This window comes from Haliotis cracherodii, unplaced genomic scaffold (assembly GCF_022045235.1).
Source record: "Haliotis cracherodii isolate W230 unplaced genomic scaffold, xgHalCrac1.p SCAF_45, whole genome shotgun sequence".
NCBI lineage: Eukaryota > Metazoa > Mollusca > Gastropoda > Lepetellida > Haliotidae > Haliotis > Haliotis cracherodii.
Window position 1 is genome coordinate 126426 of NW_027266303.1, and position 25236 is coordinate 151661.

General features: G+C 42.3%; 1 protein-coding gene across 1 annotated transcript in view; it reads right to left on the bottom strand.

The window, feature by feature from the left end:
- Positions 1-1027: 1027 nt before the first annotated feature.
- The window catches only part of LOC139441819 (multiple epidermal growth factor-like domains protein 10), an 81733-nt gene continuing 57524 nt past the window's right edge, over positions 1028-25236 (bottom strand). Inside the window, exons 5-15 of the mRNA XM_071222576.1 lie at positions 21706-21990; positions 21028-21333; positions 17988-18176; positions 13181-13265; positions 12543-12593; positions 10693-10743; positions 10135-10148; positions 2685-2741; positions 2166-2234; positions 1502-1773; positions 1028-1303 (exon numbers count right to left, since the gene is read on the bottom strand). Of these exons, the coding sequence (XP_071078677.1) occupies positions 1175-1303; positions 1502-1773; positions 2166-2234; positions 2685-2741; positions 10135-10148; positions 10693-10743; positions 12543-12593; positions 13181-13265; positions 17988-18176; positions 21028-21333; positions 21706-21990 (1508 nt within the window). The 3' untranslated portion in view covers positions 1028-1174. The remainder of the gene's footprint in view (positions 1304-1501; positions 1774-2165; positions 2235-2684; positions 2742-10134; positions 10149-10692; positions 10744-12542; positions 12594-13180; positions 13266-17987; positions 18177-21027; positions 21334-21705; positions 21991-25236) is intronic.

Sequence of the window (25236 nt, forward strand, 5' to 3'; positions counted from 1 at the left end):
TCACACATTGAACCCATGTCAGGAATCGAACCCTGGTCTAAGTTAGGAAATTTTGTAAGGAAATATTTTTAAAACACCCCAATAATCACCTTGCTCACATACAACTTTAGAAAAGAGAGGCGGGCGGTGTCATGTGACTAATTCACAAGAAAATATAAATCAAACAACACGATGATGCACATTCAGTTCGCTTATAGTTTACTGTCTGTCATTTCTTCCCCAAAATACAATACTCAAACCTATTTGAGCAATATTTCCAAAACTGCATAACAGCGTTAGAAATTGGCACTAGTCCGGTAGTCTTTACCAACTGCCCAATAGTTATGGTATCGTAAGGACAAGAAGAAATTTGACAATTTTAAGGGTTTTACTATATGCTATCATTGTAAGGACTGGTGGGGTAAAACTGTTAGTTTCTATTGCTGCATAACCCTGTAAACATCACGAAATCCACACTACATACAGTGTTAAGGATCTAGATCGAATTTGGGGAATGTTGTGAACACACGCTCATCATATAGACGGAATTGTAAAATCGACAGCGATTTCTTATGAACACGAAAAGGTTTTGCCGCTTTTATATTTTTAAATTCAAACAGCAATAGAAATAAATGTATGTATCTGCCTTTGTCAAGCTATATCTACCACAAAGTCCATGTGTTGTATGCATATGCCATGAAGCCTGCATTGTGCCGCCCTGTTTTGGCAGAGAAAACAGCCGGTCACTTTGGTGCACGACCTTGACAGTGTGACGTCACCGCCATTGTACATTTGGCGCCACGTCAGCTGGGCGAACCTCGGCTCAGTCTGAGGTCACAGAGTGCAGCGAGATGTAAACAAACAGTTTGTTGACTCTTTCACGATTAATTATAAACTCCTGACACACAATTAACACAGACTAATTGTATCACGAGATGCAGTGTTCACATAATAATCACACATCATCAATATTTACACTCTGTTAACTATTTTCTTACCTGATTATGCGAAGTTCCAAACACAACAAATGACAAAATATCTAAAAATATTTTCAACAAGTTTTATTTCTCCTCAAACAAAACAAACATTCTCACTTAATCCGGGAATATATAACACGACGACGTGCACGGCACACCACGTCACTGTCTGTAACAACATTTCCCCCTCCACCGTCTACACAAACACGACACTGACGTCACTGAGCGCCGCGGGACACGAGCAGATCCACCACTGGCTGATGTCTCCAGAGTCTCGCCATGATGGCCGCTGTCCGCCCCGACTTGTTCCTGGCGTCGATCTCCACCACGTGCAGAGACAGCACAAACTTCACCATCTCCACGTCTCCTCCCGCACAGGCGAGGTGAAGGATGTTGTCACCGTCATCGTCCACCAGTGACACATCAGCCCCTTCACTCACCAGGAGCTCCACCACGTCTCTGTGTCCCCCCCGTGCTGCCCACATCACCGGTGTCCAGCTCCACCATCCTCTACTGTTGATGTCCACCACGTGCAGAGACAGCACATACTTCACCGTCTCCACATCTCCTCTCATACAGGCGCAGTGAAGGGTGTTGTTACCGAACGTGTCCACCAGTGACACATTAGCCCCTTCCTTCACCAGGAGCTCCACCACCTCTCTGTGTCCCCTGTATGCTGCCTCCATCACCGGTGTCCTGCTCCTCACCAATCTACTGTTGATGTTGACTCCCGGTGTAGACAGGAGCCGCTTCACCTCCTCCAGGTCCCCGGCCACGCTGGCGTAGTAGAGGTCGTAGTCTGCTTGTGATGGAGTCGCTGTAACACAAAGTAAACTCTGTACACATCCAGACATCTTTGTCCTACATCTACTGTGTTCACACCTGGAAGTGTTGACACGTGACAGGAACATCGATACATGATGAACCACTTCCTGTGTGGATGAGAACAATATAACGATGAGGGGAGTGGTTTATGTAATGAACTAAGAATAATCTATTCACGTGACATTTGTTCAAGTGCTTTCTTCTACATCCAGTAGTTGTAACATTATTCTGTGTATGGCTGGGGAGTGTAACTGAGCTTTATAAGAAGATAGTCAGTCATTTTAATTGCTGTTTGACATTATTAAAGTAATATGATATGTATTTTACATTGCTTTACATAAGCTTGTTCAGTTAGCTTTCTGCCTGCTGGGTTCTCCAACCTACCGTGTGAAGCAGTGGAGAGCAATGGATCCTTCTCGCTCTGGCTGTGATCCTGGCTCGGGTCACTCGAGGCTGAAACACAGGATTTGTTGTTTAGAAAACTATATACAGCACATAAGCATTATTGATATTGGCCACAGACTAGTTATTGCCATTCCACCAGTTTGAGGACCTGATTTAAAATACGTTTAGTATAGCAGAAGTATGAATATAGTAGTTCAGTGATTGTCAAATAAATTGAATGACTCTCATTAAAATACAACACAACTATAGATTGTTGTTATCCACCCCACGAGTCTATACACCTGCTTGTTGGGTTGACCTTTATGAGTCCTATCAGTGCAGTTGTTGACAGGTTTGAAATTGATAGACTAATAAGAGAATACATGTATCAACTTGTAGAGACTGTTTATAGGACATTTGGGGAGTAGAATCTGGCTGATATGACATGATGATCTGACCAAATGTCATACAAAGTTGGACAATGACACTCTCTACCACATGCTGGGTTCTCCCACCTACCTCGTCGATCAGAATCTTGTGTCGTCACCAGTGGCAGCTGACTCGGATCACTCGAAGCTGAAACAAAATATGGTTGTTAGAAAACAATATAGATCTATAGCATATAATAAGCATTATAAAAACTGGCCTCAGACACTTATTGTCCTTCGACAAATATTTCGCCTCTTAAAACGTTCACTCATGAATACGATTTAAACACGTTTGAAGAAGAGATATAAATATCAGGTAGATTCTAGTTCAGTGATTGGTAAATCGCTATAAATGACACAAATATGGACCTGCAGCAAATGTCAGTAAACATTCCAGCATGTTATATATCAGCGTTAGAAATTGACACTAGTCCCTTAGTCCTTGCCAATCTGCACAATTGTTAAGGTATCATAAGGACTAGTAGAAATTTGCCATTTTAAAGGGGTCTGTTTGGATTTGTAGGGCTAACCTGTATTTCACTGATATCAGGACCAACAAATAGGGAGAGTTTTAATTCTTAGTTTTATATTATTACACTGATTCTACAATCTTAATACAACGTTACAAAACTCTGGAAAAAACAAATAACGATATGTTCCCAATCTGTCTTTGTTCAGAATCCTGGATAAATCCCGCATACAACACACACCTTGATTTTTGGTCATGTGCCCCGTATGTGTTTATACATAATAACATGAAACACGTTAGAATCCTATTTCTTATGTTGGAATCTATGTGTGTTAAGCTGTACACTGCCTTTGTGCTGACTTACAGAGTACATTCCCACTCTTTGATAAAATGTTGTAGGAGTAGGCCCAGCTGACTACAGTGAATAAATAGATTGTTATGTTGTTTTGGAACCTAAACACACAGCATACACGAACATTGTTTATGCTACACTGAAAGCCAAATTACATAATGTCTGCATATGAGTAATGTAGGAATAGTCAACCTCCAAAATCACAGGTGCATTGCTACATATTTATTTGTTAATTTTCATTGCCGCTTCTGTGTATTTAAATGATAATCAGGTAGATCTATGTGTTGTCTGTGAGAATCAATCCACACCGTTATTTTCTATGACCAGAAGGACATGGCGCCCTCCAGTGTGGCAGGCCCTACCAGTGTTGTACCAGTGTAGTACCAGTGTAGTACCAGTGTAGTACCAGTGTAGTACCAGTGTTGTACCAGTGTAGTACCAGTGTGGCAGGCCCTACCAGTGTTGTACCAGTGTTGTACCAGTGTAGTACCAGTGTAGTACCTGTGTAATACCAGTGTTGTACCAGTGTTGTACCAGTGTAGTACCAGTGTAGTACCAGTGTAGTACCAGTGTTGTACCAGTGCTGTACCAGTGTAGTACCAGTGTGGCAGGCCCTACCAGTGTTGTACCAGTGTTGTACCAGTGTAGTACCAGTGTTGTACCAGTGTAGTGCCAGTGTAGTACCAGTGTTGTACCAGTGTTGTACCAGTGCTGTACCAGTGTAGTACCAGTGTAGTACCAGTGTTGTACCAGTGTAGTACCAGTGTAGTACCAGTGCTGTACCAGTGTAGTACCAGTGTTGTACCAGTGTAGTACCAGTGTTGTACCAGTGTAGTACCAGTGTTGTACAAGTGTTGTACCAGTGTTGTACAAGTGTTGTACCAGTGTTGTACCAGTGTAATACCAGTGCTGTACCAGTGTAGTACCAGTGTTGTACCAGTGTAGTACCAGTGTTGTACCAGTGTAATACCAGTGTTGTACCAGTGTTGTACCAGTGTTTTACCAGTGTAGTACCAGTGTTGTACCAGTGTAGTACCAGTGTAGTACCAGTGTTGTACCAGTGTGGCAGACCCTACCGGTGTTGTACCAGTGTTGTACCAGTGATGTACCAGTGTAGTACCAGTGTAGTACCATTGTAGTACCAGTGTAGTACCAGTGTAGTACCAGTGTTGTACCAGTGTAGTACCAGTGTAGTACCAGTGTTGTACCAGTGTTGTACCAGTGTAATACCAGTGTAATACCAGTGTAGTACCAGTGTGGCAGGCCCTATCAGTGTTGTACCAGTGTAGTACCAGTGCTGTACCAGTGTAGTACCAGTGTTGTACCAGTGTAGTACCAGTGTTGTACCAGTGTAGTACCAGTGTTGTACCAGTGTAGTACCAGTGTTGTACCAGTGTAGTACCAGTGTTTTACCAGTGTAGTACCAGTGTTGTACCAGTGTAGTACCAGTGTAGTACCAGTGTTGTACCAGTGTGGCAGGCCCTACCGGTGTTGTACCAGTGTTGTACCAGTGATGTACCAGTGTAGTACCAGTGTAGTACCAGTGAAGTACAGTGTAGTACCAGTGTTGTACCAGTGTAGTACCAGTGTAGTACCAGTGTAGTACCAGTGTTGTACCAGTGTAGTACCAGTGTTGTACCAGTGTTGTATCAGTGTTGTACCAGTGTAATACCAGTGTAGTACCAGTGTAGTACCAGTGTAGTAGCAGTGTTGTACCAGTGTAGTACCAGTGTTGTACCAGTGTTGTACCAGTGTTGTACCAGTGTAATACCATTGTAATACCAGTGTAGTACCAGTGTTGTACCAGTGTAGTACCAGTGTAGTACCAGTGTTGTACCAGTGTTGTACCAGTGTAGTACCAGTGTAGTACCAGTGTTGTACCAGTGTAGTAACAGTGTAGTACCAGTGTTGTACCAGTGTAGTACCAGTGTAGTACCAGTGTTGTACCAGTGTAGTACCAGTGTTGTACCAGTGTAATACCAGTGTTGTACCAGTGTAATACCAGTGTTGTACCAGTGTAGTACCAGTGTTGTACCAGTGTAGTACCAGTGTTGTACCAGTGTAGTAACAGTGTTGTACCAGTGTAGCGTTTATTCGACGTCTGTATTTATCGCAATTCAAAGAACATTGTACACAAATTGACAACTGTCTAGATGGTTTCCCTATGTCCATATTGCATCTGACAATAGGTGCAGTAAGCCAAGTAATAACACTGACGTAACAGGTTACTAGCACTGATTTTAAGGGGATACGTAAATACTAAAACATCAAGGACAGGGTTATAGATTGGCACTAGTCCTGTAGTCCTTGCCAAACTGCCCAATAGTAAAGGTATCCTAAGGACTAGTAGAAATTAGCCATTTTTAAAGGTTTTGCTATATGTTATCATTATAAAGACTAGTGGACTGAAACTGTTAGTTTCTACCGCTGAAGGAGAGACGCGAGGAACATGGCCCCGAAGTTGATGCGTTATTTCGTTGGAGCATAATGTCTGCATAACAGAATATATAGCGCTCACACACACACTTTAACACACACACACCCAAACCGAAACTCTTAACTTTTAAAACTGTTGCAACTATTCTCGTCTTGAAGCCTGTGTCATGTGACGATATTTCTCTGAGAAAAATGCCATAATTATAATACTCAGTAGGCCTGATCCTTCATAAAATAGAAACGAATATATTGACAAGGGAGCATTATGTTATTTACATATATTCTTTTACGTTCGACAAGGTGGGTTTTTCTTATGCTGGTATTTGAATGTCAGGCAAATTGATGCGATATTTGCCTAAAGAACATGAGTACAAACACGTGATGATAGGCCTGCATCTACATGACGACAAAGAGTGAAATGGCGACTGCCCGCGTGGTGTGCGCCGATATGGTTTTCGTATTCAACATCTTTGCCCCACCCTATTTTCTAAATTTCCTTGCCACTCTTCAAAAATGTTGGTGCAGATATCTGCATTTGTTACACAAACAAAATAAGGCCGAGGCTAATACAGTTTCCCCCAGTGGTTGAAACGCCATTTATAAATGTTTACGTCCAGACCTTTGTTTCTCCCCGGTGACAGGCTAAACAACCGTCTTGGTGTAAACACTGTGTGAAGCAAGCACCTGATTCCTACAACATTCATTCTGCTGCTCATCAATCTTACTTTATTTACAATTTCTGTTTCATCTAATTTCCTAAATGATTATAAAAGTAGAAACTGATGACTTACCCACCGATTACGTCCTAACACGCGTGACACCTCTCACTGCCGGTCATGAAATGCCTTGAGTGGCGACACTACGGCCGCCAAGGTGCGAGTTATGACGTCAATGTGACGTGTTAGGAGCATGGCTTAGTTTGGCGCTCGACTGCTTGTACCGATCAACCGCTAGTGGCGCTAAACCATACCATCCACACAGTCGCATTAATGCAGTTTGGAGTTATACTACAGCCTTACCATCCAAACAGCAGCCTCCATAATTAATGGGTGTGGAGTGATATACTGTAAGTCTTACTACAATCTTTAATATCATCCACCAAGCCGTCAAACTAATATAAATGAATCTATTGAGAAACGGAAAAGTAAACTCCGTCACAACAATTACAAATGCGAATACATATTTTAACATGGAGAAAGTTTTACAAACATCTTATCACGTAACATGCCACATATCAATAATTGGAAATTGTAATAAGGAAATGTCACAACTAACGGACCAAGTTCCATTGTCTTTAAAAAAAACCTGCCAAGGATCAAACCGATACCGCACATCGGACAGGACCAACATTTCTCATTGTGCTGGTCTGAAAGAGTTAGGCAAAAAAAGGTCGGGCGTTACAACCCTCAGCTGTTTGTCATCCTCCCACACCCGCCTCACTACCAAACACCCGCCTCACTACCAAACACCCGCCTCACTACCAAACACCCGCCTCACTACCAAACACCAGCCTCAATACCAAACACCAGCCTCACTACCAAACACCAGCCTCACTAACAAACACCCGCCTCACTATCAAACACCCGCCTCACTACCAAACACCAGCCTCAATACCAAACACCCGCCTCACTACCAAACACCAGCCTCACTACCAAACACGCGCCTCACTACCAAACACCAGCCTCAATACCAAACACACGCCTCACTACCAAACACCTGCCTCACTACCAAACACCTGCCTCACTACCAAACACCCGCCTCACTACCAAACACCCGCCTCACAACCAAACACTTGCTTCACTACCAAACACCCGCCTCACTACCAAACATTAGCCTCACTACCAAACACCCCCCTCACTACCAAACACCCGCCTCACTACCAAACACCCGCCTCACTACCAAACACCAGCCTCAATACCAAACACCCGCCTCACTACCAAACACCTGCCTCACTAACAAACACCCGCCTCACTATCAAACACCCGCCTCACTACCAAACATTAGCCTCAATACCAAACACCCGCCTCACTACCAAACACCAGCCTCACTACCAAACACGCGCCTCACTACCAAACACCAGCCTCAATACCAAACACCCGCCTCACTACCAAACACCTGCCTCACTACCAAACACAAGCCTCACTACCAAACATTAGCCTCACTACCAAACACCCGCCTCACAACCAAACACTTGCTTCACTACCAAACACCCGCCTCACTACCAAACATTAGCCTCACTACCAAACACCCGCCTCACTACCAAACACCCGCCTCACAACCAAACACTTGCTTCACTACCAAACAGCCGCCTCACTACCAAACACCCGCCTCACTAACAAACACCCGCCTCACTACCAAACACCAGCCTCACTAACAAACACCCGCCTCACTACCAAACACCAGCCTCACTACCAAACACCCGCCTCACTACCAAACACCCGCCTCACTAACAAACACCCGCCTCACTACCAAACACCAGCCTCACTACCAAACACCCGCCTCACAACCAAACACTTGCTTCACTACCAAACACTTGCCTCACTACCAAACACCAGCCTAACTACCAAATACCTGCCTCAATACCAAACACCTGCCTCACTACCAAACACCTGACTCACTACTAAACACCTGCCTCACTACCAAACATCAGCCCCATTACCAAACACTCGCCTAACCACCAAACACCCGCCTCACTACCAAACACCTGTATCACTACCACACACCTGCCTCACTACCAAACACCTGCCTCACTACCAAACATCAGCCCCATTACTAAACACTCGCCTCACAACCAAACACCAGCCTCACTACCAAACACCTGTATCACTACCAAACACCCGCCTCACTACCAAACACCCGCCTCACTACCAAACACCTTCCTCACTACCTAACATCAGCCCCATTACCAAACACTCGCCTCACAACCAAACACCTGCCTCACTACCAAACACCAGCCTCACTACCAAACACCTGTCTCACTACTAAACATTCGCCTCACTACCAAATACCTGCCTCACTACCAAACACCTGCTTCACTACCAAACACCCGCCTCACTACTAAACACCAGCCTCACTACCAAACACCCGCCTCACTACCAAACACCCGCCTCACTACCAAACACTAGCCTCACTACCAAACACCCGCCTCACTAACAAACACCCGCCTCACTACCAAACACCAGCCTCACTACCAAACACTAGCCACTCTACCAAACACCGGCCACACTACCAAACACCCGCCCACTACCAAACACCCGCCTCACTACCAAACACTAGCCTCACTACCAAACACCCGCCTCACTAACAAACACCCGCCTCACTACCAAACACCAGCCTCACTACCAAACACTAGCCACTCTACCAAACACCGGCCACACTACCAAACACCTGCCTCACTACCAAACAGTTTTAGTGTGGAGACACAGGGGTGCGTGTCTTGGTGTTAAAGCCTGATGTCTGTGTTACTGCAGTGGAGACATGGGGGTGCCTGCCTTGGTGTTAATGTCTGGTGTCACTGTAACTGCACTGGAGACATAGGGCTGCCTGTCTTGGTGTTAAAGCACGTTGTCTGTGATGCTGCAGTAGAGACATGGTGGTGCCTGTCTTGATGTTAAAGTCTGTTTTTTTTACTGCAGTGGAGACCTACGGGTGCCTGCCTTGGTGTTAAAGCAAGTTGTCTGTGTTACTGCAGTGGCGACATAGGGGTGCCTGTCTTGGTGTTATAGTCTGGTGTCTTTGTAACTGCAGTGGCGACATAGGGGTGCCTGCCTTGGTGTTATAGTCTGGTGTCTTTGTAACTGCAGTGGAGACATAGGGGTGCCCGTCTTTGTGTTAAAGTCTGTTGTATGTGTTACTGCTGTGGAGACATACGGGTGCATGACTTGGTGTTATAGTCTGTTGTCTGTGCGGCTACAGTAGACACCTAGGGGTGCCTGTCATGGCTGTAGAGACCGTTATGTGTGGCTACAGTAGACACCTATGATTTGACATACTGTCAACGTGTGTTGTTTGGTTGTGTTGTATTTACCTAACTGTCCAAGTAGGTGGCTTGAGAGAATTGTGAATTATGTGGCTGTCAGAGATAGCAGTGTGAATTGTTAAATATCAACTCAAATAATCTGAGAAATAGTGAATTCCCTTTGCTAGATTCAGACAAGTAACCTGACATTGCCGTCACATGTCAGAGGCAGTCGTAAATGTGAAACAAGAATGTCCACATCCCAAACAGTTGGTTGGTTGGTTGCAATAGAATATGTTTAGACGAAAATATATTGTACTACTTACAAGGCCTTGGATTCCTGAAAAAGAATAAATGAGGAGGTATTTAAAACTGATAAAATTTAAATAAAGTTTTGGCGTATTTATCAATAACAAGGGGACACATATGGCTCAGTCATCGTTTACCCTACAGTTTGTTGTGCAGAATTGCATCCTTTTCGCGTGACAAAGTAGTGTCCCTTGGGCATGGCGAAAACCTAGGATGGTATAATCCCATATCGCCCTGATTATATGTCTAGGTTTGTCAGCACCATAACCAAGTCCGTGGGTGTCACTTACGTGAAAATGTGTAAATATTACCCCTATTCATGTTAAACATGTAACATAATTATATCTGCATAATGTAATCTTCATTCAAGTGGAGGAAATAAAGAATATCTATCTATCTATCTATCTATCTATCTATCTATCTATCTTCCGGCTTTACTCCCACATCAAGCTGACACGCCGTGATATAACTGAACTACTATAAATGAAGCTTACTCACCCACCTTTTCACTACCAACAATCATTTAGAGAAGATAATACCACATGTTTTAAAGAACAAGTCTTCATGGAAATTACCTTCTGATAAGCCGTGTAAACCATTCGACAAGCGTTCTTATACATCGAGCACTGAAAATAGATTTAGTTATGAATACACAGGGTACCTGTTTGACATTTCCTCGTATACACCAACCCCTGAGGTTAGCACCCAACCCACACGAAGTAAACTCACCTCTTCCAGCAACAAATTGTCAAAAAGATAAAGATCTGCTGTAGATGTCAAAGAATACTACAAAAGGCTAAAGCGTTACAAACGCTAAACAGGTAATACTGAAAAGCTTGTTTATGACTCTCAAACTTGTTACTAGGGAAAGGATATTTGCAATCTGTTTGGACTTTATTTTCAAACAATAACTGTACCTTGCCCTGATGTAAAATGTGACTACATACATGCTCAGAATGTTAAGAACAGGTTGCTAATATTGAAACAATAGAGGATAAAGATATCGACACCAGGTCGCCACATACGTCTTCCCGAGGCAAGTGAGTTAACTGACTATAAAAGTCCAGTTACCACCCTTGCCGAACTAGGCTGGTATTATGGAGTTACATTTTGGCTGGGCTAACGAGTCTATGCACAGTCAAATCAAAATCCCACACCGAAATCGAAATCCGGTTTGTAAAATGTCGTGCAGATTTCTGTTGATTGCAGGATTTGCATAGCATGTTGTCATATTGTTTTTGTTTGTTACAGGTGAGGGGCACATTAGACACACTAATTAGTCATATTGTGTTTGTTTGTTACAGGTGAGGGGCACATAAGACGGATTAATTAGTCATATTGTGTTTGTTGTTGTCAACAGATATTTTCCAAGTCTTTTCATGTTTTTAATCAAGGTGCTCACGTGACTTGATGCACTTCGCTATGTAAGACCCGTTTTATCACAATATAGATCTTGATTATCAATCAGATCGTTTTGACTGGGCGCCACCATTTTGTTTGAAAGAAATGTAAGTGATACGAGAGGTGGAATCTGATTGGTCCATAGGAAAGGCTTAGAAGGAACATAACTCGTAATAACCACTGGTGGCGCTACGGTTGATCCCAGGAATTCTAGCCTAGTTTGGCAAGGGTGGAAACTGCACTTTTATAGTCAGTTAACTCCCTTGTCTCGGTAAGATGGTAATATAGGGCTAATACAGTAATAATGTAGGGCACCAGAGGCCTAAAGGTCACGAAATTAGACCCCTGCTTAAAATATTACCACCTGTCAGAAAATACACTACCACTAAGCTGTGAGTCTGGAAACTAGCCTTGGAGGAGTATGACCATTATTAACTAATATTGCAAGACTTGTATTCTATGGATCAGCTGAAATTGTCTCTAGAGAATGCTCTTCTAAAACTGTTGCCAATGATATTGTAAATGACGTGTTTATGTCTTGTACGATCAATATGAATGACCGAAATGTACTTTTTAACACCATATGTGATGTCCTGGAGGTAAATACTTTTGTTAAGGTCTGGGAGAAAGAGGATGATGTCATTCTTGCGTTTTTACTTGGTGGATGTCCAATAGAATGTATTATGGAACCAGAAAGGGATGTGTAGGCAGAAGTAATAATTAATGGTAGTGGCTTTATAAGGAAATGGCGATACCTGCTTAAAATTTGTAAGTTTATGAACATGTGTAAATAAACCCCCTATTCATGTTAAACATGTAACATAATTATATCTGCGTGCTGTAATCTTCATTCAGGTGGAGGAAATAAAGAATATCTATATTTCAGCTTTCCTCCCACATCAAGCTGAGACGTCGTGATATAACTGAACTACTGCTGAATGCGGCGTTACATCAAACTTACTCACCCACCTCTTCACTAACACTACCAACAATCTTTTAGAAAAGATACTACCGCATGTTTTACCTTCTGATAAGCCGTGTAAACCATTTGTCAAACCTTCTTCTACATCCAGCACTGAAAATAGATTTAGTTATTAATGCACAGGGCACCTGCTTGACATTTCCTCGTATACACAAACACCTTCGGGTTACCCCACACAAATGCGTATTCAAATTTGTCAGTAAAACCATGTCATGTGTTGAATGAAAATTGTCATCAATGAACGACCGGATACAATTGCCATAACTGATAGCAACATGGTAAATATATAGAGGTTATCACACGAGTGTGTTTGGGGATGGTAAATATCCTGCATTAGGAATAAACATTGTATTTAGCGAGCCTTGGCAAGCTCCGACGTTCATACAGTTTGGCCCTCACTCTATGAAGGTTCATACTCCAATGAACTCACACAAAGTGAAGGTCAATTCTTAAATGAGCCCAACGGATATCGTTTTTATCCGTTGGCTTTATCCTGCCGAGAAACCTACCCATTATATGATAAAGAATAATATTTGTGTATTAATAAACCTGAAATCTTGTGATTCTAGTACAACATTATATCCATGGAAAATATGTCAAAGTATCACTGAACAAACTGAACGGATCATAAAGTAGATGCTGAAGTAGGTTAGCACCCGACTCACAAAAAGTAAACTCACCTCTTCCAGCAACAAATTGTCGAAAAGATAAAGAATACCAGTAATATCCACATCAACTGCATACTCAGGTTAATGTGCCCTTCACCTGCAACAAACAAACACAATATGACTAAAAAGTCTGCCTGTTGTGTCCCTCACCTGTAACAAACAAACACAATATGACTAATTAATCCGTCTTATGTGCCCCTCACCTGTAACAAACAAACACAATATGACTAATTAGTGTGTCTTATGTGCCCCTCACCTGTAACAAACAAACACAATATGACTAATAAATCTGTCTTATGTGCCCCTCACCTGTAACAAACAAACACAATATGACTTATTAATCCGTCTTATGTGCCCCTCACCTGTAACAAACAAACACAATATGACTAATAAATCCGTCTTATGTGCCCCTCACCTGCAACAAACACAATATGACTAATTAATCCGTCTTATGTGCCCCTCACCTGTAACAAACAAACACAATATGACTAATTAATCCGTCTTATGTGCCCCTCACCTGTAACAAACAAACACAATATGACTAATTAGTGTGTCTAATGTGCCCCTCACCTGTAACAAACAAAAACAATATGACTTATTAATCCGTCTTTTGTGCCCCTCACCTGTAACAAACAAACACAATATGACTAATAAATCCGTCTTATGTGCCCCTCACCTGCAACAAACACAATATGACTAATTAATCCGTCTTATGTGCCCCTCACCTGTAACAAACAAACACAATATGACTAATAAATCCGTCTTATGTGCCCCTCACCTGCAACTAACAAACACAATATGACTAATTAATCCGTCTTATGTGCCCCTCACCTGTAACAAACAAACACAATATGACTAATTAATCCGTCTTATGTGCCCCTCACCTCACAAACAAACACAATATGACTAATTAGTCTGTCTGATGTGCCCCTCACCTGTAACAAACAAACACAATATGACTAATTTATCCGTCTTATGTGCCCCTCACCTGTAACAAACAAACACAATATGACTAATTAGTCTCTCTTATGTGCCCCTCACTTGTAACAAACAAACACAAGATGACTAATTAATCTGTCTAATGTGCCCCTCACCTGCAACAAACAAACACAGTATGAGGACATAGTCTGTCTTATCATCCAAAACTGGCTCCCACAGGAGATATCGCTTGAAATAGATCAAGCGATATCTACACTGTAGATATCGCTGCAATGAAATTACATCACAATGCTTTGCAGACAATTATGACGTCACTGGTTACCATGACATCACAATCAAAGGATATCACTAATGGCTCTGCTACTGCAGTACTTTTTACACTGAAAACACTGCTAATTACTGTCTACAAATTGAAAAAATTGGAAGACTGATGTTGTATGATTAATAAAATCTCACCCTCGTGTCTTTTGATATCAAATATATCAACACTCGTTGATAAAAGTGGGAAAAATCCTCCTCAAGCCTCGGAATTCTTCCACTTTTATCAACTCGTGTTGATATATTTGATATCAAGAGACACTCGGGTGAGATTCTCTATCTATATACTCAATATACACCCCCTTAAGTTTATTACTTCTTCTTTGAAAGACTTGCTTCCCTCTGTCATAGTCAAAGTGCTAATAGTCGTTCCTTAAATCAGGCCTCTCAATGATATGCCGATCAGCTTTGATTATAAACACTATTTTCCTTCCACACAGATAAAAAATATGAAGTGTTATGACCTTCTTTGTTGATGAAGTCTTGTTAAAAGATAAATAACAAATATCTATGTTCTATTGTATATACTCACACACTCACAGACACACACACACACATGCGCGCGCGCGCGCGCACACGATGATGTACAAATAGTGGACAGTATTACTACTTAAGCGCTAAGAAAACTTACTCAACAACAAAAGTTCCTGTGACACCAATATTTTAGTGTATTTTTCAAACAAGTAAAGTTTGGTTTTCAATATTGTAGGACATGTATGGAATCAAGTCACAAAAACGCAGCTGCTACAGAAAAGCATGCATTCCATGCAAAAGTTGACTTTTATGCAAGCCCCATGCATTTCACTACCAAAGAATGGGTATAAAATCATGCGCGTTAACCGTATTCCATATGCATTGTTTAGCATCGTGCTGACAACAACCACTCAGAAAAACAACAAAATTACGCAAATATTCAACATTACGAAATGTCACGCCTTTCCGAAAATGAGCGTCTCTGAGCCATTGGTATGCTTGAAGCAGGATCAAGTCAACGTGATGTTGCAAGACAATTTAACGTCCACAGAAACATCATTTGGTGTTTATGACAACGTTGGCAACAGACGAATGCAGTCAGAGACCATCCTCGGAGTGGCAGGCCATGCGTAACCAATAATCCACAAGACAACTGGATGCGAACAACACATCTACGAAATCGATTCCAGCCAGCAACAGTGACTGCAAGAAGCACCCCTGGCCTTCGACGAATATCTTCACAAACCGTACGTCGGCGCCTCAGATGTGCAGGGATTGTCGCCAGAAGACCCGCCAGATGTCCCATTTTGACAGTAAACCGCCAAGCACGTTTACAGTGGTGCAGACAGCGTCTAAGTTTGACGGCCATGCAGTGGGGACAAGTTCTATTCACTGACGAGTCTCGTTTTCACCTAAGCCACAGCGATGGACGGATTCAAGTGTACCGACGTCGAGGTGAACGTTACGTCAATCATTGTGTCATGGAAGAATATCGGTACGGGGTCGGCAGTGTTATGGTATGGGGTGGGATTACAGCAAGACAGAGGACCCGTTTGATAGCGGTAGAGGGAAATCTCAACGAGATCATCGGCCCTGTTGTTCTACCGTTTTTGCGTCGTCATGGGACAGGCATTACCTTTCAACGCCCAGACTCATATTGATCGTCTTGTTCAGGATTCTCTTCAATAAAACAACGTGAATGTCATCCCCTGGCCGGCTCGCTCCCCAGATCTCTCACCAATCGAGCCCATGTGGGATGAGATGGATCGGCACCTTCGACGTCAACCACGTGTTCCACAAACACTCCAGTAACTTCGAAACATGCTCCAGCAGATATAGACAGATATCCCACAGCACATTTTGCGAGACTGGTCCATACCATGAGACGAAGATGTGTTGCTTGCATCGCAAACAGAGGTGGACACACCCTATTGATTTGTAGATTGACATTTTGGCATGTTCATGGTTTTCTTTATGAAATCACGCATTTTCTGAAGTCAGTATGGCAAATTAAACCACTTACAAAGGAGTCTTTTATCTGTTGCAAACCGAAATTCAATGTCACAGGAACTTTTATGTTCAGTATATATTTCCCTAGACTGTTAAGTAAAGACGGATTTGAGCTGAAGAACAGCATTTTTAGTTTTTGCTGGTTTGGATGGACACAATAATACTTTGATAAGATACTGTCTCTTACACCTGCCTAGAATAGACACTGGACACAAAAAAATTGATTCTGCTGTTAACTCTATGCAAAGTTAATAATATACTGTCGACCTATTTCTATCATTATAATCGTCGGAGATCCCTATGTTATGCCTTTTCAGTTTCTTAACTTGGTTCATGATAGTAGCTTCCTGTTTTGGAGTCCTGAACGTAGCTAGAACGTGCCTTGGTCCACTTGATTTCGCTGGTGGCCGACTCAGTCTGTCAAATATTGTTTCTTCCTGTATTTCCATGTTATCAACATCTCTTCTGTTATCTCTCTAAATGTCTCCTCGGCGTTATAAACAATTACAATGTTCTTTCTCTGCTGGCTATCCAGCATGTCCACTTTACAAGTTAAGTTAGTAAGTTGGTCCCGAAAGTCACCATTTTCATCAGATAGAATATGTACCTCTTTCTCTACTTGAGTTTTCATAGTGCTCATTTCCTCGAAATTAGTTGGCATGTCCCTCCTCATGCCTTGTATTTCAGCCAGTTCTCCTTTCAAGCTCGGTTCCCGTGAGCTGTCCAATGAAGCGTGTCTTGTAGTTTGTCCTGAGCTGGGGCCTGAGCTGCTCTCAGCACCATTGCTCAATATAATAAGCAATGAGCAATAAGAGTGTTGTTCTCAGTGCCAGGCTTGAGCCTCGCGGCATGTGCAACATGGCGACACGCATAACTGGCCGTCGTCTTGCTCTGCCACTCATAAATGCTGAAACGTTGCCAGGTAACATCCAACATGTCCTCTATTATTTTATGTCTCTAAATCGCAGCCCATTTTCTTCTCAATTACCAAGGTGACTTGCGAGGTTTTGTTGGTTGTTTTAACAGCTCTTATCAGTAATTTCAACGGAGCTCGTTCCTGTTATGTTACCACCCTCTGACTGGGTGGCTTTCAATGGCTTACAATCAGATGAAGTATTCGACACACACTGTTAATTACTACATTGAAATTCCAATGTTATCTTGTCCGACTAAATTAGTATTAGTTTAATCATTTTATTTTTTGTTATGACAGTATCGTTATATAAGTATGTCATTAGTGTAACAAAAACATCTCACTTGTACAGTCGGTGCAAAGGAAGTAAGCTCATTCGTATACAGTAACATTTCTCATCCTTGGGTGTCACTATTGTCGCGCATTTAAGTGAGGAGTTCACATATTGCATCCCGTAAAAATTAATAAACTATTGGCGTAAAACCAAATAAAAGTATGGTTGGATTTATGTCAAAACATGATGTACATTTACATATAATATCCAAATAGTCGTATGAAACTAGGAGCTGCCAATCTGCTGAATGCCATCTTTTTAACATCTATACTAAGTACCTATGTCCTGACTCAACTCTTTTATAGATCTGTTTATAGAACTGACTCCAGTACCTGTTGTCTGTATCTGTGATCCTGTTGTTCTGTTACAGAATTGCCCAGTGTATCCATCTATGCACCCGAGGGTACATTCCCCGTTGGGTTGGTTGCACTTGGTGCCCATGCAGTTCGGGCTACAAAGTTGATCACAGTTGTGTCCATACTTGCCCCACTCGCACACCGTGACACCCTGTACTGCAGAAACTGAAAGCAGAAGTTTATTTGAAGTTAATGTGGATAATGGTTGGATTAAACTCTCAAGAGAGAAGATTTACTTCTCTTGAATGAAGTTCTGTGTTTTAAACTCATAAATATTATCACATGGAAAAGGAATCTAATAAGTGTGCATATTTCTCGAGTAGAAAGTCCTGCAAAAGTCTAAATGAACACAACTTAATGAAATGTAATCTATTAACCATTACTTGTTAGTTAGTCCATAATGAAAACAGAATTGAAAATTTAAGGATAAATTGTATATAAAATATTCTTATCGTATCTCATAATTTGCATTTCTTCCTTCTTCTCCGATCTTGTGTGGAAACGTGCTTGAACCATGTTTCCAGCTTCGGAAATAAAAACATTCAGCTGATGCAGTGATGGCCTTTGCTAACCACTGGGAGAAACCTTTGGCGAATAGAGATTTCTGGAGATGACCCAAACGCAGAGATGTAGCGTTGGAATTGATGGATGGAACCACAGAGAGTGACGTTGAAGGAGTAGGTCGTCGCAGAGCGGAAGATGGTGAAGTGTGCCCAGGGAAGTGTGCGGAGACATTTGATAACGTTTTTGCTAGTGACATACCTACAGCGTCAATTCACGTTGGTAATTACCTGGCCTGATACGTTCTCTGTAGAGATTGGAACATCATAGTTGTGTCACAAAGGGGTCTGCAACAATAGTCCAATTGCTAACAAATAGCCCCAGTATTCCGCCTACGGACGTTGCTGTAACGGGAACGGATGGAGGCGGAAGCTCCCAGTCGCGTTGTTTTGAAAAGGAGTCAGTTTCCTGGTAAACCTCCATCTCTAAAAAGTTCATCGGAGCCCTTGGGTCTGGTAAAGGTGATGGATCAACCTGAGAAGTGTCTCGAGCGCTGTTGTCCTCTTCCATGCCCGCAAAAGGGATTAGGCCAGGATGAGAGAAATTTACGAGGATCGTGCTGGGCAGGAATAAATTGGGGATAGTTCCGATCTTTCTTTTCCTGATCTTTTAATTGGAGCCAGAATGGTGAGAGAGGAAATCCAGGATCCCACGCTAACAAATGCGGTTCCGGTTGCCTCGCGGTGGGCGTCGGCTGTCAGTTGGTTGAACCTGTAGACTAGGGTCACGTGAAGCAGAGGCCGAAGCGCCCGATCCTGGAGGGATTGAGTGGGAGGCAACCGGAACCAGATCAGCATCTGTAGTCTGAGAAGTCAATGGAGGACCTGAACGTTGTAGTAAGACAGTAGATATGGCTTTCATGAGGGAGTCAAACGATGGTTCTGTACTTTTTTGTAAGATCCTGGTTATCCCAATTCGAGCGCAGGATAGGTAAACAGGTGTCCGGGGCAGCTGACCTGGAGGGAATACAATCTGTCAATCTGTGAACGGAACGAGGTGGGTTCGGGAATGGCTCCGACGTTTGCATTCTCAATGTGTTGACAGAACGACGATCCTTAGATTTAGAAGGTCAGGCTTTTTGTCACACAAGAGACATTCAATAGAAAGTTGGTGGAGAGGAGAAGAAGGTAGCCGGTAGTAGCGCAGGAAGTTGTCAGGAACCCTTGGGTGACCCGCTCGAGAGTGCCATTCCTTGGAGCGAGAATTCCAATCCTGTGAGTGGGAACGACGATCCTGCGAGCGGGAACGCCGATTCTGGAAGGTGGGAACGTCGACCCTGGGAGGTGGGAACATCGATCTTAAGAGAGGGAGAGCCAATCCCTCTTCTTAGCAGACAATCGTCGATCCGAATCGTGACGATCAGGAGGGTCCCGGGTGTAGAAGTACGGACGGCCTTATCACGTTCAGCCAGAGGAGCGGAACTAACTGATACGAAGTGATGTAGTTTGAATGGAGCGGAGCGACTGGTCCCTTGAACGAGAGCTTGATCAGGAATGGTCTATTATACCGAGCAGACATCGACATGAGTTGGAGTGTTCATCGATTGGATATTGACGTGCGTTGAACGAGAGCATTATAAGGATCGGTCTGTTATACCGAGGGACATTGACTTGAGTTGGAGTGTTCAACAGGTCGGGATTTGACAAATCATCTGTGAGAAAAATGTACAAGAAAGTCTCATCTATGACAGAAAGAAAGGTTCCTCAGATGGAAGTGAAGAGCTGGCCTTAGATTTCTTAGACGAATCTCCCGCCTTGGTACAACGATCAAGTCAAAACATGTCACCACACAGTAGCAATGAGAAAGAGAATGAATTGGCAGATGTGTACACGTGGTCAGTTCATACAGACTTGCCCTACGTGGCAAACACTCAATTGACTTTGCTTCTGGACGTAACCATAGAGATGCAGTGGTATTCGGGTGATTTTTTTATTTCAGAAGCTGGAAACATGGTTTCCTCATAAGATGGAAGAAGAAGGGAAAAATGCAAAAGGTGAGATATGATAAGTTTAAAAATTAATAATCTCAAACACGATAAGTACGGGATGTATTTAGACGTACATACTTTAACCATTAAGCTATACCATGGATGAATTGTGAATGTTTACATGTTGTACTCCTGAATGCAAGGTTTTTTTTGCAGTGAAACCATTATTGTGTTAATGGCCTTTACAGAGTTGGTTATGGTAGAATAATTTTGTGACATCCGCGATATATTACGATAATGTTATGAAAGCCTGTTGTGCTTTTATAAAACATGATTTTTAAATGTATACATGCCATTTAGGGATTGTTTGCGGTGTAGAAAGAATAATGCGGTTCAATTAGTCTTTTAGCTCTGTCAGGAATGTACGTATACTGGTTTACCAAATTAGTCTGAGATATAAAACTTGAGAGATAAAATCATACAAAAACACTGATATCAGAATCTGTGTTTAGAACAGTATCAGCGTACCTGTTGTTTGTATCTGTGATCCTGTTGATATGTTACAGAAATATCCACTGGATCCATTTATACACCCAATGGTACATCCCCCGTTGAGTTGGATGCACGAGTTGTTGATGCAGTTCGGGCTACAAAGTTGATCACAGTGGTCACCATGCCGACCACGAACACACCCTTCTGAACACTTCCCAGTATCTTTTTGACAGTGTCGAAGGTTTCTGACAGGATGAAGTCTACAGTGATCTGAACATAGTCGGTCACAGTTGTGTCCATACTTGCCCCACTCGCACACTGGGACACCCTGTACTGCAGAAACTGAAAACAAACATTCATTTGAAGTTAATGTGGGCAATAGTTGGATCAAGTTTTCAAGAGAGAAGAGTTACTTCCCTTGAATGAGTTTTGTGTTTTAAACACATAAATATAATCACACGTATCTGTGCAACCAACAGTGAAAAGGAATCGAATAAGTGAGCATTTTTCTCGTGTAGAAAGTGCTGCAAAAGTCTCAAAGAAAACAGGCAAATGAAAGTGCTCTACTAATCATCACTTGAAAGTTCATCTCAACTAAAGACATAACAATAATCTCATAAACAGAAAAAAAGATACAAAAGGTAAGATAAAAATACTAACATCAGAATCTGTTTATAGAACAGTATCTGTGCACTGTTGTCTGTATTTGCGTACCTGTTGTTATGTTACAGAAATATCCACTGTATCCTTCTATACACCCGATGGTACATCCCCCGTTGAGTTGAATGCACGAGTTTTTGATGCAGTTCGGGCTACAAAGTTGATCACATTGGTCACCATGCTGACCGCGAACACACCCTTCTGAACACTTCCCAGTATCTTTTTGACAGGGTCGAAGGTTTCTGACAGGATGAAGTCTACAGTGATCTGAACATAGTCGGTCACAGTTGTGTCCATACTTGCCCCACTCGCACACTGGGACACCCTGTAGTGCAGAAACTGAAAACAGAAGTTGAATGCGATACATGTCTACCATATTGCCGACGTGTTTGAAGCTTGCATGACTAGGCTGGTGAGAATATCTGTCAGTAGTCAATAGATCGGGGTCATGAAGGCCCCAACCACGTAGGGAGTTAAGGCACGTAGGTGGGTTTCCCAGATTCGCACTGATCATGTGTCCAGGTTTGCCAGCACCACATCCTGTCCGTGGGTTTCATCTCAGTACCAAACATCAAAGACCTGCTTCACGTAGGAATATCCTCCCACATTAAGTGCACATGTCCTTCAAAACAGTGTTGAGCCAAAGTCACTCATAGAAAGATCACATGACTATGAGTATGGACTTTGGTTACTGATGGTAGCCCAATTCCACTCTTCAAGACATACATATAAGACAGGTCGACCTCAGCCTAGTTAAACAAAACAAGGTAACTATACAAACACACAGTCTGGATGGGTTCTCGTGTGGATTCATGTATGAAGACAAGGTTGAATTGTGGATTTAGACGTCTCTCCTCTTTCTTTAATGTATCAGTTTTATAATCTTGTTCGACCTGTTGGCGCTCATTTTGAGTGTACATACATGTATGAAGACAGGGTTGAATAATGGATTTCATCTTCTGTCAATCATCATTCAAGTATCAGATAAGCGACCTTGTTCTACCGAGCTATTGCTATGGGTTAACAAATATACTTGCATCTGTATTGAAACTTTGCTTTGATAGAATAAACACGTTGACAGCCAAAAGTCACCTTTTGCCATGTCATTTAAAAAAGTATATACATTTAGTTAACTGAAAAGGGTAAACATAGCAATTAAGGTTGTGGTACCCTGTGCACTTACGCAATATGATCAGCAACGACGATCCAAGCATTTCAGCATGTAGACAATAACTCCTGAAAGAAAAAAACAAAAACAACTACACGTTGTCATCCAATTGTTAAGATTACACTGTTACAAGTTATATTTTGCTAATACAATTCTTATAGATAGATCTAAAAATATAAGTACAAAGAGACCCGTTGAGATCCGGGTTTGAATTCATCTTCAGCAACCCCTTGCTTGTTGATGCTCATGATCACAGGATTGTCTGGCCCTAGACTCGATTATTTACACTCCGCCATCATGTAGATGGAATACTGCTGAATGAAACAACAAACAAACATAAATAGAAAGGAGAATGTTGTTTCCATTCAAGGAGTTTTCCAGTAATATCCCGACGTGCCATACATAGGCTTCACACAACTACCTACATTCAAGTTCACAAAATGGCCGCCGTGAGTCCCACTGTTTTCCTCATTGACTGGCCTGCAGAAAAGTAGGCCAGCGATAGCGCGACAAACCCTGAATAGTTCATTCCTTCAAGTCCCCCACGTTGGTATGTTAATCCGCACTGTCTTATGTCAACGTTGATCTGCGGTGATGTTGGCATGCTGCATTTCGCTTTCTGTAGTAAGTGGTTTTGTAACTACGAATACGTGGGCATCGGCTTACCCAACACTGTCACTGTGCCGAGCTAGTGTCCCTACAACATAATCATCAGCAATCAATCAGCACTCTACAGCACGACTTAATCTCCACTGGAAGGTAACGCGGATTTTGTCGATTGTGCACTAAAGTAGGGCAGGGCTACACCTGTAACATGTCATGTCAGTGTTATCGTATAGGTTCTGAAGCTTATCAGGGTATGCAGTTGAATTGACTGAAGGCGTTCAAGGCTATATACTAAAAGACACACGGGTGGTGCAGACTTCGTCTTGGTTGTCGCTCTGTTGCATCAAGGAACAGGTCCATAGTCAGAAGTCGAGTCACCGGTTCAAGCGTCAAATGTTGTCCACAGAGGCGTGTTTACCCCTGACGTGCACACTGTACAGAGGGCAGGTGCACCCAGTACCATTCTCAACGTTTGTTTAACGCCTGGTATCAATACGTTTTGACAGTGACTCATGAACATCGACCCTGCTTTATGCAGAGATTTCTATTGGCTATGGAAAGGGTTTTGTCGCTTTATTTACACATGACATCCATGACATGGTTAGAGAACTGATTAACTTGCAAGAGTTTTGTTCAATCGTCGATTTGTGTTGGCTTGAGTGTTGACTGTTGTATTACTGTACAACAGTATTGTTGTTGACTGGGGTGCTGACTGTCGTATTACGGTATAACAGTATTGTTGTTGACTGGGGTGCTGACTGTCGTATTACGGTATAACAGTATTGTTGTTGACTGGGGTGCTGACTGTCGTATTACGGTATAACAGTATTGTTGTTGACAGGGGTGCTGACTGTCGTATTACGGTATAACAGTATTGTTGTTGACTGGGGTGCTGACTGTCATATTACGGTATAACAGTATTGTTGTTGACTGGGGTGCTGACTGTCGTATTACGGTCTAACAGTATTGTTGTTGACTGGGGTGCTGACTGTCGTATTACGGTATAACAGTATTGTTGTTGACTGGGGTGCTGACTGTTGTATTACGGTATAACAGTATTGTTGTTGACTGGGGTGCTGACTGTCGTATTACGGTATAACAGTATTGTTGTTGACTGGGGTGCTGACTGTTGTATTACGGTATAACAGTATTGTTGTTGACTGGGGTTCTGACTGTTGTGTAACTGTATTACAGTATTGTTGTCACTGAAGTGCTGACTGATGTATAATAGTATTGTTGTGACGGCAGTGTTGACTGTTGTATAACTGAATGACATTATTGTTGATACTGAAGTGCTGACTGATGTATAACAGTATTGTTGTGACGGCAGTGTTGACTGTTGTATAACTGCATAACAGTATTGTTGTGACGGCAGTGTTGACTGTTGTATAACTGTATGACAGTATTGTTGTTACTGCAGTGTTGACTGTTGTATAACAGTACTGTTGTTACTGCAGTGTTGACTGTTGATTAACAGTATTGTTGTTACTGCAGTGTTTACTGTTGTATAACTGAATGACAGTACTATTGTTACATGAGTGCTGACTGTTGTTTAACTCTATAACATTATTGTTGTTACTGGAGTGCTGACTCTTGTATAACTGTATTGTTGTTACTGCAGTGTTGACTGTTGTATAACTGAATGACAGTAGTGTTGCTACTGGAGTGCTGACTGTTGTATAACTGTATGACAGTAGTGTTGCTACTGGAGTACTGACTGTTGTATAACAATATTTTGTTACTGCAGTGTTGACTGTTGTATAACTGAATGACAGTATTGTTGCTACTGCTGAGCTGACTGTTGTATAACA